At 40.6% G+C, this 15,591-nt stretch overlaps 1 protein-coding gene across 2 annotated transcripts in view; it reads right to left on the bottom strand.

The window, feature by feature from the left end:
- nbas (NBAS subunit of NRZ tethering complex) overlaps window positions 1-15,591 on the bottom strand; it is a 239,159-nt gene that overhangs the window by 79,047 nt on the left and 144,521 nt on the right. For both annotated transcript variants that reach the window (XM_072678887.1, XM_072678895.1), the window contains 2 exons: window positions 11,204-11,457; window positions 2,544-2,878 (listed from right to left, as the gene is read on the bottom strand). In XM_072678887.1, coding sequence (XP_072534988.1) covers window positions 2,544-2,878; window positions 11,204-11,457 — 589 coding nt within the window. The remainder of the gene's footprint in view (window positions 1-2,543; window positions 2,879-11,203; window positions 11,458-15,591) is intronic.

The raw sequence follows: 15,591 nt of genomic DNA, 5'->3' as shown, positions 1-15,591 counted from the left end.
ACGGATCACACACAAAGAGGAAGGAGATATACTGATTGGACATTGCAGACATTTTAGGAACTACAGACTGAGATTTCTTTACAGTTGCCATTTTAGATGATTATTAAGTAAATAAATCATTCTGAAGGCAGCTGCTTAAGTAGACGGCTTTTTCAGGCAGCACATGCACACTCCGAACAAAGAGACTGTCCCATTCGGAAGTCAGCGCAAGGTGCTTCACTAGGCAGTGTCCTTTTGCTGGCTAAATTCTGAAGGTATCGGGACGTAGCGTTCTTGGCCAGATTTAGGCTACATCAGCAATTTGGCTGATTTGTTAGTCCCTTAAAATCGAGATTGGCTCCAAAATGTTCATAAAAGGGTTGAGTGGTCACTTTTGTAAACACTACTCAAGCATTCTTAGTGAATTATTTCTGATATTTTAGACTGTCTGATGATAAGGGGTCTCTCTGAATGTCTCCGTGTTGTAATTTATGCAGGACAGTCGGTACTGACAGAGACGCCATATGCACATAACGCACGCCAACGTGCTGTGTGTTTGTGTGCACAGACAGAGGGTTTTCATTCTTCTGAATACTGTATCTGACTGATTCCCAGGGCCTTCTGCTTCTGTTAGTGCACACACAAACAGCTGCAGCATAGGAGGGTGGGGTGGGGGATTTTGCGCAGGAAAGCACCACACAGAGCGGAAACCAATGACATCTGCCATGCCCCGTTATAGCTGCTTTGTGGGAATGCTGTGAATAAAGACAAATGTGTGGGCTTGGATGTGTGTGTGTGTGTGTGTTTCTCTGTGTGTGTCTATGTGTGTCTGTGTGTTTCAAAGATGCTCCTTGTGTGCAAGAAAGAGCACTTCTTTGAAGTAAAAGAAGGCTAGGAGATGCACGCTGGGATATAGAGTTTAATAGTTTCCCACTGGGATGGATCAATGAGTGTATATTAAAAAGGATGGACGAGCAAGCAAAAGAGAGAGGGATAGAGAAAGAGAGACAAACAGAAACCAAGCTCCACTTAAATAAGTACGTTTCTATGTAGAAAATAATTACATTTTCTAAATTGTAAATAAACACTGTAACTGTTTGTAAATTGTAATAAAACAAAATAACATACAAAATAATAAGAAATCAGATTTAAGCAAAACTCATCATCTTACATGCACATACATGCAATCAGATTTATGCAACATTCGTGTTGAAAAATTGAGTCAGTAAATTGGATTTCTTCCTAAATATATGGCTGGAGGCTGCTGGTGCAGAATTAGGTATGTGGTGTTGATTGCTTCCAGAGGAGCACTTCTGTATAGGTTCTGATTTTGCAAATATGCACACCTGGTGCGGTATGTATATTTATGACTCTTTACGTGTAACTTATTAATTTCGATATTTACACATCTTAGGTAAACTGTCTAATCTATAAAACCGCAGCAGTAATAACTCCCTACTCCATATAAGTCTACCATTTGTCAACATTTCACAGCTCCTAGTTTATAACCCACAATCCACGATTGTCTAGACCAAAGGTTTCAAACATACAGCCCTGTACATATAGCCCTTTACATACAAAAGAAATCCACAGCCCTGTACAGGCACTGACATTGTCCTATAGGCATGATTATAAGGGTAGCATCAACAGGCTCTTTTTCACTGCAGGGCCAAACGGTTACTAAGGCCGCACTGTAGTGTTCCGCACCGGTGCGGACCCATTAGACCCAGCTACAATCTGCATGCAATCTTCCATTTTATAGAATCCACTTAAACAAGTCTGTTTGAAACTGACTCAATAGGGTTTGACGCGAGTGTGTGACGCCCTCAGCATGCAGTTAGCACCATGTTAACGAATAGACGTGGCCATGGCATAAAAGATGGTATTATACAGTTATCATGAACGTAGTTCAGCACAGCTGTTACACATCAGCTTCTAATACAGAAAGCCTTGCAGTTCGCTTTGTGTCTCCCTCGAGAAGGTAATACTAACTTCAACTAAGCTAGCTGGGCCATGCTAATGCCACGATAGCGATGTCGGATGCTGGACATTGCATTCAGCAGCAGACGTGCTAATCTTTACTATGCTACAGTGCCACACAAATGATTGGTGCATTTGAAGGAAGGCTTGAACATCTATTCTTGTAGACATTAGATACACTCTCTGCCAATTTCTGGACTGGACATATACAGACTCTGCATCTTTTGGAAAAGATGACAAAAATATGGAGCCAATCAGTGGATGCCTACATCATTAAGCCCTCCCACCAAACGCTTATATGGCCCCAAGTACGGTTAGGTACCTGTGCAGAGAAGTCTGGGCGTGTCCGTGTGGAAAAGCTACCGAAGCACTTACCCACTGTGCTCTTTACGAATGGTTCGGCCCTTTCATTCTAGCTCCACTGTCAACACGGACACTTGTTGGAATCGGCTTTTCTAAATGTCTATGTAGGTTAATGGCAGATGTCCTTAAATACAAATGCAGCCCTTCAGTAAAACCCATCGTCTTGATAGTCACCGACTGCACTAACATATTGTGCTTGGTGTGTAAAGGCCTTTACTCACATGGCTGGCTGCTTCCGGTGAAAAGGTGATGGCATCCAGGAACTTCACAGCATCTAAAGGCAGCAGCCTGTCAAAGTATTTGGCACAGGTGTCGTTAGCATGGAGGAAGTCCTGCTCAGTTTGGGGCGATCTCTTGAGGACGTGGGAGTCTCCCTCCCAGAAAAGCTTATGTAGCCAAGTGGCGTGGACAGCACTCGGTGTGAGGGCCTCACCGCCCTTCAGAGGAATCTTCGTGGCCAGTTTGGAGATGGACAGAACGTTCTGGCTGGTCAGCACTGGCTCCAGAGCCTTGAGAGGGTCAGAGTCCTCATCTGTTAGCTTCTTATAATCCAGTCCTGTGGAGACATGTTATAAATGACATATGTTATGTACAGTACTGAAAGGAAAAGGTTTGAAGGTTCGAGGTGATATTAAGTGTACTTTTTAGGGTTCATATATGTTATCAAGCAATTTTGTCAATGTAAAAAAACACCTTTAACCAGATATTGAACTATTAAAACATCTGGATGGGTCCTTGAGTTGTCATATCTCTATATAGAAACTCTTAATAAATAAGAATTATTATTTCTTATTTCTTTATTGATTTATTTGTTGACTTCTATAAAGAGTGTACAATCTAAACACATACCAACACAGACTACAGCCCTAATATGCAGGATGATCCCTACAAAATGTAGTCATGCATTACTGATTAGTCTGTACTCAACTCTTAGAGTCACATCCACAAAAAGTTTCCCAAGGAAGTTCATAGGAATGTTCGGTAACACGGTAGGTAGCTACTTCACTATAAGGCAGGAGTGAGGGACTGAGGGCCAGAGTCCAGCAGGGTTTGCTGATTTCCCTGCTGATCTACTAAACATGCATTGAATCAGGTGTGTTTAAGCAGAAAAAGCATGAATGGTCAGCTCTTTAGAAAAAAAAAATCTGCTTTCTAAGACTTAACGACTGTGTAAAGGTGGCGCAACAGATAACACCACTACCTGCCACCATGTGGGAGACTGGGGTTCAATTCCTGGTCTGGGTGGCTATGCTGCGTTACACCAATAAGAGTCCTTGGGCAAGACTCCTAACACTACATTGGCCCACCTCTGTAATACGAGTCACCTTGTAAGTCGCTCTGGATAAAAGCGTCAGCTAAATGCCATAAATGTAAATGTAAAAGCACGACAATCTGCAGGAATCCAGCCCTCCAGGACCAACGTTCCCCATTGCAGCTGTAACGCTGCGTGACACATGTACAGACACAAGCTACACAGGCTACAGTTGAGGTCAGGGGTTTACGTACGCTTATCTTGGACATGAATGTCATGACACAACTGAGCTCCCAGTGATTTGTTTTTACATTCACATTTAATTAAAAATTATAGAAAAGATAGAAATTGGATGCATAGGTTTGGATTTGTTTGAGAGATTTCTGAAAATAATTACACACACATGGTCAGGATCACACATGCAGCGCACCTAATATTTAGGCAAATGTCTCTCAGTAAGTTGCACCTTGACCAGGCCCTTTTTTAATTAGCCATCACCAGGCTTGTGTTAGATCTCTGCTTGGATGTTTCAATTCATTTCCAATTAATTCATCAATTTGTTGTTTTACTGGCAAGGTCATTCCAAAAGCTTCCTGTGCGAGCAGAACAGTGCACCCCTACTCTAAATAGTCTGCTCAATTATCCTCAAGGTCTTCTGCAGTCGCAATGGGGTATAGATCTACCTTTCTATCAATCCTACAAGCAGTTCTCGGTCGAAGGACTTCCAGACCTTAACTTCCTTATCGATGTTCCTGTTAACTGCCATTTCTTAATTACATTAAGGACTTTGCTATCTTTTTCTCCAGCTTTGTGGGCATCAGTTATTTCAGTTTTCTGAGGAACCCATGCTAGAGAAGCCAAAGTCATTTCTAAAGTATTGACATTCGCCTCACCTGGCCTTTCCCAACGATGGCCCACAAAAGTCACAAAGGTTCTCATAGTAGGTGTGCTGATCTAGGACCTGTTCCCACCAGTAAAGTCAAGAGTAAATGAGTGGGGAACTTCCTAGATCCTAGATCAGGGAGAAGCTTCTTATATGTACAGGTATAGCTTAAGTAGTTCACAGGTTATGAAACTGAGATTAAATAAAACACCCTTAAGTTTAGAGTTGACTGGGTGTATGTGTGTGTGTGGGGGGTTGTGTGTAAGATGACTTAGGAGTGCTTGAGGGCAAATCATGGCAGACGGACACATTACGTTGATGTGTACACACTCATTGGGTTTTTCAATTATTTAAACATCAGCTTTAGAAATGGCGCCTCAGTCACGACAGTGTGCGGCACGCCACGCAAGACGCACATCCCAAATATTCACAAACAGAGACACAAATAAGGGGTGAGAGGGAGTGTGTGTCGAATGTGAGAATGTAGCTAGGGTGTAAAGGTGCATCTAGAACTGTTGCGAGTGTGAGAGAGACAGCATAAGTGTGTGTGTGTGAGAGATACACAGTGAGAGTGTTAAAAAGTTTGGCATCAAGATAGACTACAGAAGGTATTAAAACACAGCCTGACATCTCTACTCTCCCACTCCTCAAAAAACACACACACACGAAAAGCCACAGCTGCTGTGTGTACGTTCACCTCTACTCTCCCACTGCATCCACTAGCACATGAACAAACCAAGGCCAAAAGCAATCAATGGATCAAACACACTCCGCAAATTATGTACAACTACATGGACAAAAATATTGGGACAGCTATACAGGAGCTTTTTAAGACATCCCATTCTAATCCCAAAGGTGTTGGAGTTGGGCCCCCATTTGTAGCTCTAACAGCAGGTTTGGAACGCTGGACACTTTTATGCACTATGCCCTAAGCTCAGCACTTGGTGATCCTGTGGTCTAACACGTCGTGGCTGCTAGCTGATGCCTCTGAGCCGGGTGCCCAGCACCGCCCTCGGAGCACGTTGGTTGCCACGTTGGTTCCCAGTGACGCTGCATTGGCTGCAGTTCGAAATAAAGACAGTGGCCGGCGGCTGAAGGCATGTGTAAGGGGACAGCACCTTCTTCTTAACATTAATGGCTGAGGGGCTCTTGAGCAAAGCACCTAACCTGAGGTGCTGCTGAGTTGCTAGGTGCTAACTGCTGAGGTTTGTGTGCTCAATGTAATGGATAGGGAAAAAAATTACCAGCTATAACATCCTCATCTTAATATCACTGACTTGTTTGTTCATTCTTTCAGATGCCCTGTATTCCAAAATGTAGCGGAACTTGCCATATACTGAGCTTACACAAGCCGCCTACAGTGCTTCTTCCATGGAGCGGTGTGGAATGGCAGGCCTTTTGAGTTAGGCCTCGTGTTGAGGCTGGTGAACCAGGATGAACAGCTGGAGCCACTAACGGTGCAGGCTGCTGATTGGTTAAATGAAGTACTCTCACTTGAGTCATATAGCTGTCGCTCCTGCTGTGTGCTTATATTTTCCAGCTTGTCTCTCAGTACCTGCTAAGAGAAAACAGTTACTGGGAAAAACACTGAGTTGAATTGAGTAACAACAGATTTATTTTCCATGCGCCAGGCCACAGTACAGAGGGATCCTGAGTACAAAACAATGTACTCCACTACTTAGTTTGTTCTGTACATTTCTGTTCCTGCTCTAGCGTTCAGCACTGCCCTCTTCAGGGAATCAGGATGACAGAAAAAAAGAAACTGCTAACTGCAGTTAGCCGTGTAAGCCAAAGGCTGATAGCCCCAGGATACTTGTACTATATTAAAACTTATAGCACAGTGTAGCGCTTCATTATACATGGCCTGTCACTGAGCACAGGTGTGTCCTGCTGTTAATGATGGATGTTCCGTGTTTATTGGTTGACGATTGACTGCATCCAATGGTTTCGGATAACTCAAGAAATAAATCAAATAAATAATAATTAAGAAAGGTGGTGCTACGATGCACAAAAGCAAACACTGCGACAGTGATCCAAACACATCCTGTTGACACAGTTAAAATAATGTAGACTGAATCTAACAGATCCTACATTTTTTATTTGTATTTCATTGTATTTTTTCATTAGAGCTGGGCAATATGACAATATTACTAACAGTGTAATTAGACTGGTTTAATTAGATAAAGAGCAGCAGATGTTGAATATAAATCACTGGATTCAGTACGGGTCAGTGCGAGTCTCTGAATAGTAGTTTATAAGGATTTGTCGCTACTGATGTTTTTAGTCTGTGATTACATATATCATGATAAACATTGTACATTGTGAAAAAAGTTATTTTTATAAATAATAATTATAATAATTTTTATATCATATTGCCCAGCCCTATTTTTCATTCACATAAGCTCTGAATGTTAATATTTGACCATCATTGGTTTGTTGACTGCTTAAACAAGTTCTCACAGTATTCATTAGTCTGTATTTCCTCTCTTTGTCTTTTCAACCATTTTCAAGAAGAGGCATCAAAATGCATCAAAATGCTGAAGAGGCAGAGTCAAGCATGTGGTTGGGTGGATGTTACCCCAATAAAATGTAACAGACGTTAATAAACAGAAATAGAAGTGGTAAGCGTGTGCAGGGTTGATGTTTGAATGGAGGTGGTACCTCCATTTTAAATGGAGCCTACAGCTTCTTTCCCATCTGCATATTCAAGCTGTGATGTAACGCTAAATAAACAAGAAGGGGTTAAGTGTGAACGCCTGGTAAAACTGATGTGGCAACTGACCTGCATGACAGACATGGACAGAAGCATATATATATATATATATATATATATATATATATATATATATATATATATATATATATATATATATATATATATACATATATATACACACACACACACACACACACACACACACTACCAGGACTAACAGCAAGGTCTTCATTATGGCCAGCGAAGTGTTTTCACAACACATAATAGTCCAGATATTGCTTTGGGTTTGTATAAACCCAAATAAACTTTCTGTGTAGCTTTTTTATAGATATTGTAACATAATACTGTTGACTGGCAATTTCCTGCTTTTGGGGTAACACGACGCAACGCATATCCTTCAATTAACAACATAAAAATCACACCACGATAATTGACATATGCTGTAGCTGTGTAAATACTGCCATATTAGTAATTAAAGACAGTACAGTGGTTAGGCTGCCACGTGTGGTGAAAATAAAGTACTACAGCTTCCCATTTAAGTGTGCAGATGCAGGGCATTTACTCTCAAAATTGAAGGCAAGATCACACTTCTTGTTACGGTCAAAAAGGTTGGTGCATGGACTGTTAATGTGTTATTAGAGACACACTTAATAAACAGTGGAATCTACACCAGCCTGCCTTTTCAGTAGGTGGGTGGAAGTTGCATTAATTGAATACAGCCTACAGTATCCAAACATGTACAGTACTGTAAACATCAGATCATGTGCTAACTGAGGAGACGTTAATATTTAAGGTGTTAATAGATAGGTGTGTTAGCGAACTACTTTCCACCAGACTGTATTCATCCGATTTGGACGCTGTCCAACCATAAACCCACAGCACTCCTTCTATCTGCTGCATCTGTGATACTGGGCAACATGGGCATCTTTTACCTGATGTGTTCGTTAGAGTTCTCATCCAAGCGTGTTGAGCTATATAATGTCGTTGCATTAAGTTCAGAAACATCATGTGAGTCAAAGACAGCATTTGCTTGCATTGATAGAGAGGAAATTTGTATTTGCATTTGTAATACATTATTTTAACATGATCCATGATTCCAGCACCCAGAAGGCAAAGGTTTTATTAAATATAATGTACGACTGTTATACGCTAGTTAAAAATGAGTGCCATCAATACCAGTCTGAAATCCCATATATATATATATATATATATATATATATATATAAAAGCAGGAGGTGAACTACTCTTCCAGTCCGTAGCTGCCACCAGTGTAGGTCCTCTGTGCAGCGCAGAAAGCAGCAGCTAATTTGTTTTAGCCACCGAAAGGAAACTAGCTATTAAAAACGCAGAGCCTTTCGCTGCCCTGCCACGACTCTGAGCAAGGCATGTTAAATGAGCCTCCACAGCAAAACCTCATTTATTCAGGACAGGAATGTAATCTGGATCACGACAGTTAAATGGCACGCATTAGCTCCTGTTCCTCTTTTTTTTAAGCTTTTTTTTTTTTAAGAACATCACCCTCAGTGACTGCCTGAGTGGACCCAGGCCCACCTAGTTTTAGTCGAAGTTGGTTTCAGAAATAAAAAATTATTTATTATTAATAAATAAACAGAAACATAAATGACATTTTTTTCATTTTTCATCCAACATTACGTAGCAGTTTTACCGGACCGGTTCACTGACTTGTACTGCATATACCATATATATATATATATATATATATATATATATATATATATATATATATATATATATATATATATATATATACACACACACACACACACACAAGGACCTCAAATGTAATTTAGGCAGGTTCAAGCTGACCATGCTTTTGGTCATCTTCTCTTATTGCCAAACACTCTTTAAACAAAGGGTTCTTTAAACCATCTCATAGGAGAACCAATTCGGGGTCCATGAAGAGCCATGTTTGTAACAGATGTGTAAGTGTGAGGAGACTTTAAATTGAATAAGATCCTTTAAATCAAGTGAAGGTTCTTCACATCTTTAGAATGCTTCCTTCTAGAATCAAAAGTGGCTCTTCTATGACATTGCTTAAAATTCAATTCAATTCAATTCAATTATATTTATATAGCACTTTTTACAACAAATGTTGTCACAAAGCAGCTTTACTGAGATCCGGGTGCGGGCATCTAGTGGCAACAGCGGCAAAAAAAAAAAATCCCTCGGGTCGAGAGAAAGAACCTTAAACCCCTCCTCAGGTCAACACCGGATCATAATAAAAAGCCAAACAGAAATAAAGATAACAATAAAACTAAACTGAATTAAGAAACAAAAATGTAGCAATGGCATGGGCAAATATATTACAGATATTCTACCAGATGTCTTCTGCAAAAGTACTTTTTCATCACGTTGATTACAAGTTGTGTATAAGTCATAGATTGCTCTCCTATATTATTTTAATCACCTTCTTACTGGCTGTGATGTAGCACCACTTTGAAGCAGGTAAACAACTCCTAATGAGAGCTGGCCAGGTTAAAGCACAGCTGCCATATGGCAGGGTTTGCTTTAACACAGTGCTTTAACTACACCTCCCCTAACTACATCTGTGTTTTATTATGCAGATATATATATATATATATATATATATATATATATACATATATATATATATATATATATATATATATATATATATATATATATATATATATAGTACAGATGTCTGTACAGAAATTGTCTTGTTCAAATAACATTAAACTGCACTGGACTGAATGTGTTTCACATTTTTAAACAACTGTCCCGACTAGGTGCTAAGCCTGTTCAAATGATCACATAGCTTACTTCACACACTGAGATTTGAGGTCTCTTTCTTATGATTCTTCTATGAACCTTGTTTGAACAGCCACTTTACTTTCCTGCAGGCTCTTGCCAGTCATATGGGGGTTTTGATTTACCTGTCTTACCAGCTTATGCATTTTCATTGTCTTCCAAAGATCATCTTGACTTTGACAGGTCGAGGGACCACAACGCTGTTGAAAGTGCTTGGCTATATTCTTAGCAATCATAGTCATAATTACCTTCACAGCTTCATAATTAATTCACAGCTCATAATTACCTTCTTTTTTATGATAACAGCCTTGTGTAAGGCTTGTATATGTAGCCACCAAATACGGTGTATTCCGATCGCCTCTGTCCTGAACGGATTGAGAAAGGTCTCAGTCCATAAGCTTCTCTGAGCTCATTTTGTCCTCTGGGGGAAGAACTTTAACGGTGGGGTTAATCATCTCTTAACAAGACCGTATCCACCACTTGGGTACAGCCATGCCTTGCAACTGAGTAAAACTAAATCCCCATCCACCCAGGGTCATTTTCTCTTCTGTACTGCACTGAGCAGCTGCTACGCTTGCTTTAAGGTGCAAATGCTGGGTCTGTAATTAACACATGAGCCCCAGTCCTGCTTCACTCAAGAGGAAGAAGAATGTAACTAATTAGCTAGTTCAGTCCTTATCTCTACACCCTCTCCCCATCTCCGCTGTCTCACTTTCAGTCTTATCTCTCTCGCATGCTCTCGCGCTCCCTCCCTTCTTGGGAAAAGAACAACAATCAAGCCGACACAGACTAATTAAGATTCTTTTATTATCGTTTTTTAATTTGCGCCTTCTTTTCACGACAACTGGTGCTGGCAGAGACAAGCGTGTGATTACAACATGAACTTGTGGTCACAGTTAAGACTAGCGGGTTTGAGTACGCGAGTGGCAACTTGAAGGTTCCCTTGCCTCTAAAAGGTGGGAAAGTATTGCGGTAGTACTTTTCTGTCTCTAGCAGTCTTCTAGATTATTTCGATTTCTTCTAGTATTTTCGATTTCTAGTCTACCTTCAATAGTTCAGTAGTGTAGTTCCCTGTCAAAGCCACAAGGGGTGCTAGTTATTCCAGAAATACAATAATAACCCCCATCTGGGGAATAAAATGTGCTGGATACTAGAATATTGAATCTAGAACTAAAGCTTGTACCGTAAACGAAACCTCGCTGTTTTGTGTAATGTCAGCAGAATGGCGGTCACTCACCGTTGGCCACGGCCTTCAGTTTCTTAAGCAGTTTGACATGTGTATCGAGCGTCATGGCAGACGGAGGGAGGTAGTCGTTGCAGGAGCAGTTCTCCAGCAGTGTGTAGAAGTACAGCAGCCGCTGCAGGTCCGTGCCTGCAATGCTCGGGTAAACATACTTGCTCATGTGGGTATAGAAGGCCTCAGGATTGATTTTCAGAGTGTGGAAAAGACTCAGAGACTCAGTCCGACTTTCTATGTCCTTGGTGGAGAGCCTGGGGAGAGGGCAGAGAAACAGATAAAGATTATGTGAAGTTTCCAGCCACTGATCAACCAAATCCTTTATGAAAATATTTGCTTTATATTTAGGTTAAATCTGGGCTGTTTAGGCCGAGAAATAATGTGTGCCTATTCAAAGTCGTCATCCCCTTGGCTGCCCCGCCTTTTATTTATGGAATTATCACCAATATAATCTGAGTTTTTAAACTTTTAATTACAAAACAATTTAAAAATTGCAGAAATGTTGACCCTGTTTAAAGTGACTGACCTAATTCAACAGAGGTCCAGCAGGCAGCTGGTGCTAGTAGTCTCACAGTTAGTGAACTGGAGATCACCTGAGTGCAGTGTATGTGTCTCCAGTGACTGTAGTATAGAGGCACCTGTCTGAAAGTTCCACTCATTGGTTAATCAGTACTCCGGGCTACAAATACATCATGAGGACTAAACAACACCCCACACTGCTCTGAAAAAAAGTTTACTAAAGAGTGTAAGTTAGGGGATGGATAAAATCCCCTGGAGTTATTCATTAAGCAAATGGGAGGAATATGGCACAAGTAAGAGACTAGTGAGGGTGAGTGAATGACTACTCTTAACCGATGCTGCCACCACCATGCTTCATGATTGTGCTTCGTGTTTGTGGTGATGTGCAGTGTTCGGTGTATGCCAAACACTGCATCTACTCTGATTACCTACAAGCTCCATTTTGGTTTCATCAGACCAAATGATGACCTTGGAGTCTCACATCTTAACTCTTTCAAAGTTGTCATAGATATCTTGTAATTCTCGTAAAAAAGGCACATTAACATTTACTATGATTCCATTTCTAAAAGGGGAAAATGTCCTAAATGTCCTTTAGACCAGAAGGTACAACATTTACATACTAAGATGTAAACTTGTAAATGGTCCTTATAATAGAAAACTGAATTTCCTGAAATTTAAAATGCAAAAAAAAAAGCAAAAAACAAATAACATAGCCTTATATAAAACCCTCATCTTAATATTATCATCATATCATAGGAAACAGATTATAACTTACAAAACAATAACGGCACAGAAAAACATCAAATGCATTAAATAATATCACCGTAACACATGCAGCAAAAAATATATGAATGGTTAAGCATGTGTCTGCCAATATATGGAAACTACGCTGCAAATAACAGTCAGTTTTTGAAATTTCTGTTTCTGTGATGTCAGAAGAACCAGTCTCTTTACATATCTCCACCTATTTGGCCTAACATTGTTTAGCCCCGCACACTAATGCTTCAGCCCTGAGTGTTTTAGCTCTGATTGCTTTCTGAATGAGAAAGTACATAGCAGCCAATCAAAACAGAGCACATTTGCCTTACATCAGTCTTAAAGCTGCAGTAACAGGAGCAGGCCTTTAAAAATGTGATTTTCCATGACACAGGCCCTCTAAGACCACATCTGTCCGGATCAAGTGTGGACAGTTAGGGCTGAAAATAAACTCTGAGGGCATCAGCTCTCCTGCAAAAAAGCTGACCTTCTCCAGCTTTGTCCTGTTTAGCTTGTATTTAGGCACCATTTAGCCTCTCATCATTAATCTCCCGTCCTCCAGGCGAGGGTGTCGAGAGGTTTTTTTTTTGTTTTTTTTCCCCCAGATCGATTCCCATACTTTATTTTCCGCTGTGATTCCATAAGCAGCTATTCCGACTGCCTCTGCACCTTTCTTCCTAATTGAATGCCTCTTCAGCAAAGATAAACAGCCACTACCGTCTAAACCCGCCCCCGATTCCGACGCAGGGAAATGTTTAATAGAGTCAAGCTATCAATAAATTACAACGTGAACCTTTACAGGCTGCCAAGTCCGCTTTCTTAGCAAACACACTGATATGTCTGTGTGTGTACGTGTGTGTGTGTGTGTGCGTGTGTGTGAGAGACAGTGAGTGAGAAACAGAGACAAAGAGCCCAGCTAATGATCTCTGCAAAAGTCAACTAAAATAAAATCAATAAAAAATTAATATGCTAATGAACACTGGTGGGTGTCTTATGTATGTCAATCATGTTAAGCACATGGCGGCCACATGAGGTACGAGTGGTTTGAAAATATTTGAGCCCAAAAAGCCCCTCCGTTGTCTAGAGAGGCTAAACCTCGGTGGGGGACACGGACCTCTGTGGGCTCCTATTCATGTTTAATGGATGTGACTTCACTAGCTGCAGGCACACTACCCTCAGGCGAGAGAGAGAGAGAGAGAGAGAGAGAGAGGGTGAGAGAGAGAGAGAGAGAGAGAAAGAAAGGGCTAGACTGAGAATGAGGGTAGGGAGTAAAAGAAGAAAAGGGTACATCGCAAAAACCAGCAAAGAGAATGAGAGGGAGGGAGGAAGGGAGTTGGGAAGGGATAAAGTGTGTGTGTGTGTGTGTGTGTGTGTGTGTGTGTGTGACAGACAGAATGTGAGAGAGAATATGTGAAAGAAAGAGTATCTGACAGGAGTGTGTGTAAATTAATATAGAAGTGACATCATCACAAGATCACGATCACACTAAGACACTAAACTATATACGTGTGTTTCTGCCTTGCTGAGAGAGAAGCGCACACACACACACACACACACACACACACACACACACACACACACACACACACACACACACACATACAGAAAGTAAACACTTTCAATACTTGTTTGGGGAATTCTTAAACTGTATTGGCATGCACTGCTCTATTAGGGTCTATGCACAGATTTTGAATGCTGTCTAGGTCATGGGACTGTGAGGGCTTGTGCCCCTTGAGGTAGTCACATGCTGCAACGCAATCCTAATGCACGATAAAACCATCCCCATGCTTAACAGCTGAAATTCTGCACCCCTCTTTCTCCAAACGACATGGCTTTTTAAAAGAAGCGATGCTGAAAGTGTCACCGCACAGTAGAACAGTGCACCACCACTCCAGTGTCTCTTAAATCTTCCAGAAGGCTTTTCGCAGTCAGACATTTTATTTTTTTCTCCCAGACCTCCTCACCTGATCTCCACTGTTCCTGTTGAGGAACTGCTGAGGAATGGAGGTGGTAGCGACAGTGGCAAGGAAAAACTCCCTCATACTAAGAGGAAGAAACTTGGTCTTTTCTAATGATGATCAAGACATAGCCCTACTTTAGGGTTAGAATGGATTTTAGAATGGACTATAAATATAAAGATTTCAAAATCAAAACCAAAACCAAAATCTAAATCTAAATCTAAACCAAAATCTAAACCAAAATCAAAACAAAACCAAAATCAAAACCAAAACAAAACCAAAATCAAAAACAAAATCTAAATCTAAACCAAAATCAAAACCAAAACCAAAACCAAAACAAAACCAAAATCTAAATCTAAACCAAAACCAAAACAAAACCAAAATCAAAACCAAAATCTAAATCAAAACCAAAATCAAAACAAAACCAAAATCAAAACCAAAATCTAAATCTAAATCAAAACCAAAACCAAAATCAAAACCAAAACCAAAATCAAAACCAAAATCTAAATCAAAACCAAAACCAAAATTAAAACCAAAACCAAAACCAAACCTCCTAAAAGTCCTTCCAATCGAGTGGTGGTACTGCCGCAGATCGCACTCCTTATTTCTGCACATCTTACATTCACTCAATCAGATAGAGATCTGGGGAATTTGGAGGCAAGGGCAACTCATTGCCAAGTCCTGCAAACTATTGCTGAACGTGTGCAGTAAGGCAGTAAGGTAAGGCACTGTATCCTGCTGAGAGAGTCTGCAATGTGTAGGACGGCCACACGTCAAATTGACATCCACAAGAATGAACCCAGGATTTCCCAGCAGAAAACCAAATGTCCAGAGGGGTCAGCTTGGGCACTCTGACCAGCCCCACACAGTCAATAAAAAGCATTTATAAAAAGAGATCAATTCAAATGTAGGTGTATACAGACACACACACACACAGACACTCATCACAGCTCTTCTCTCAGTTAGTCACACATTCATGTAGCGCATCATCATGCCACTGATCTATGAATATGAATAATAAACAAAGTGGAGAGATGATCATCAGCAAACACCAGACCTAATCCTAATCGGGTTTATGGCATAAATAAACACAGGCATGCAAATATGTGTTTACACTTCCTCATCAGTCATAACGAGGCTATTTGCTGACAAATG

The sequence above is a fragment of the Salminus brasiliensis genome, chromosome 1, assembly GCF_030463535.1.
Source record: "Salminus brasiliensis chromosome 1, fSalBra1.hap2, whole genome shotgun sequence".
Lineage (NCBI taxonomy): Eukaryota > Metazoa > Chordata > Actinopteri > Characiformes > Bryconidae > Salminus > Salminus brasiliensis.
The sequence above is the reverse complement of the archived record's forward strand: the minus strand, read 5'-3'. Positions and strand labels throughout refer to the sequence as shown.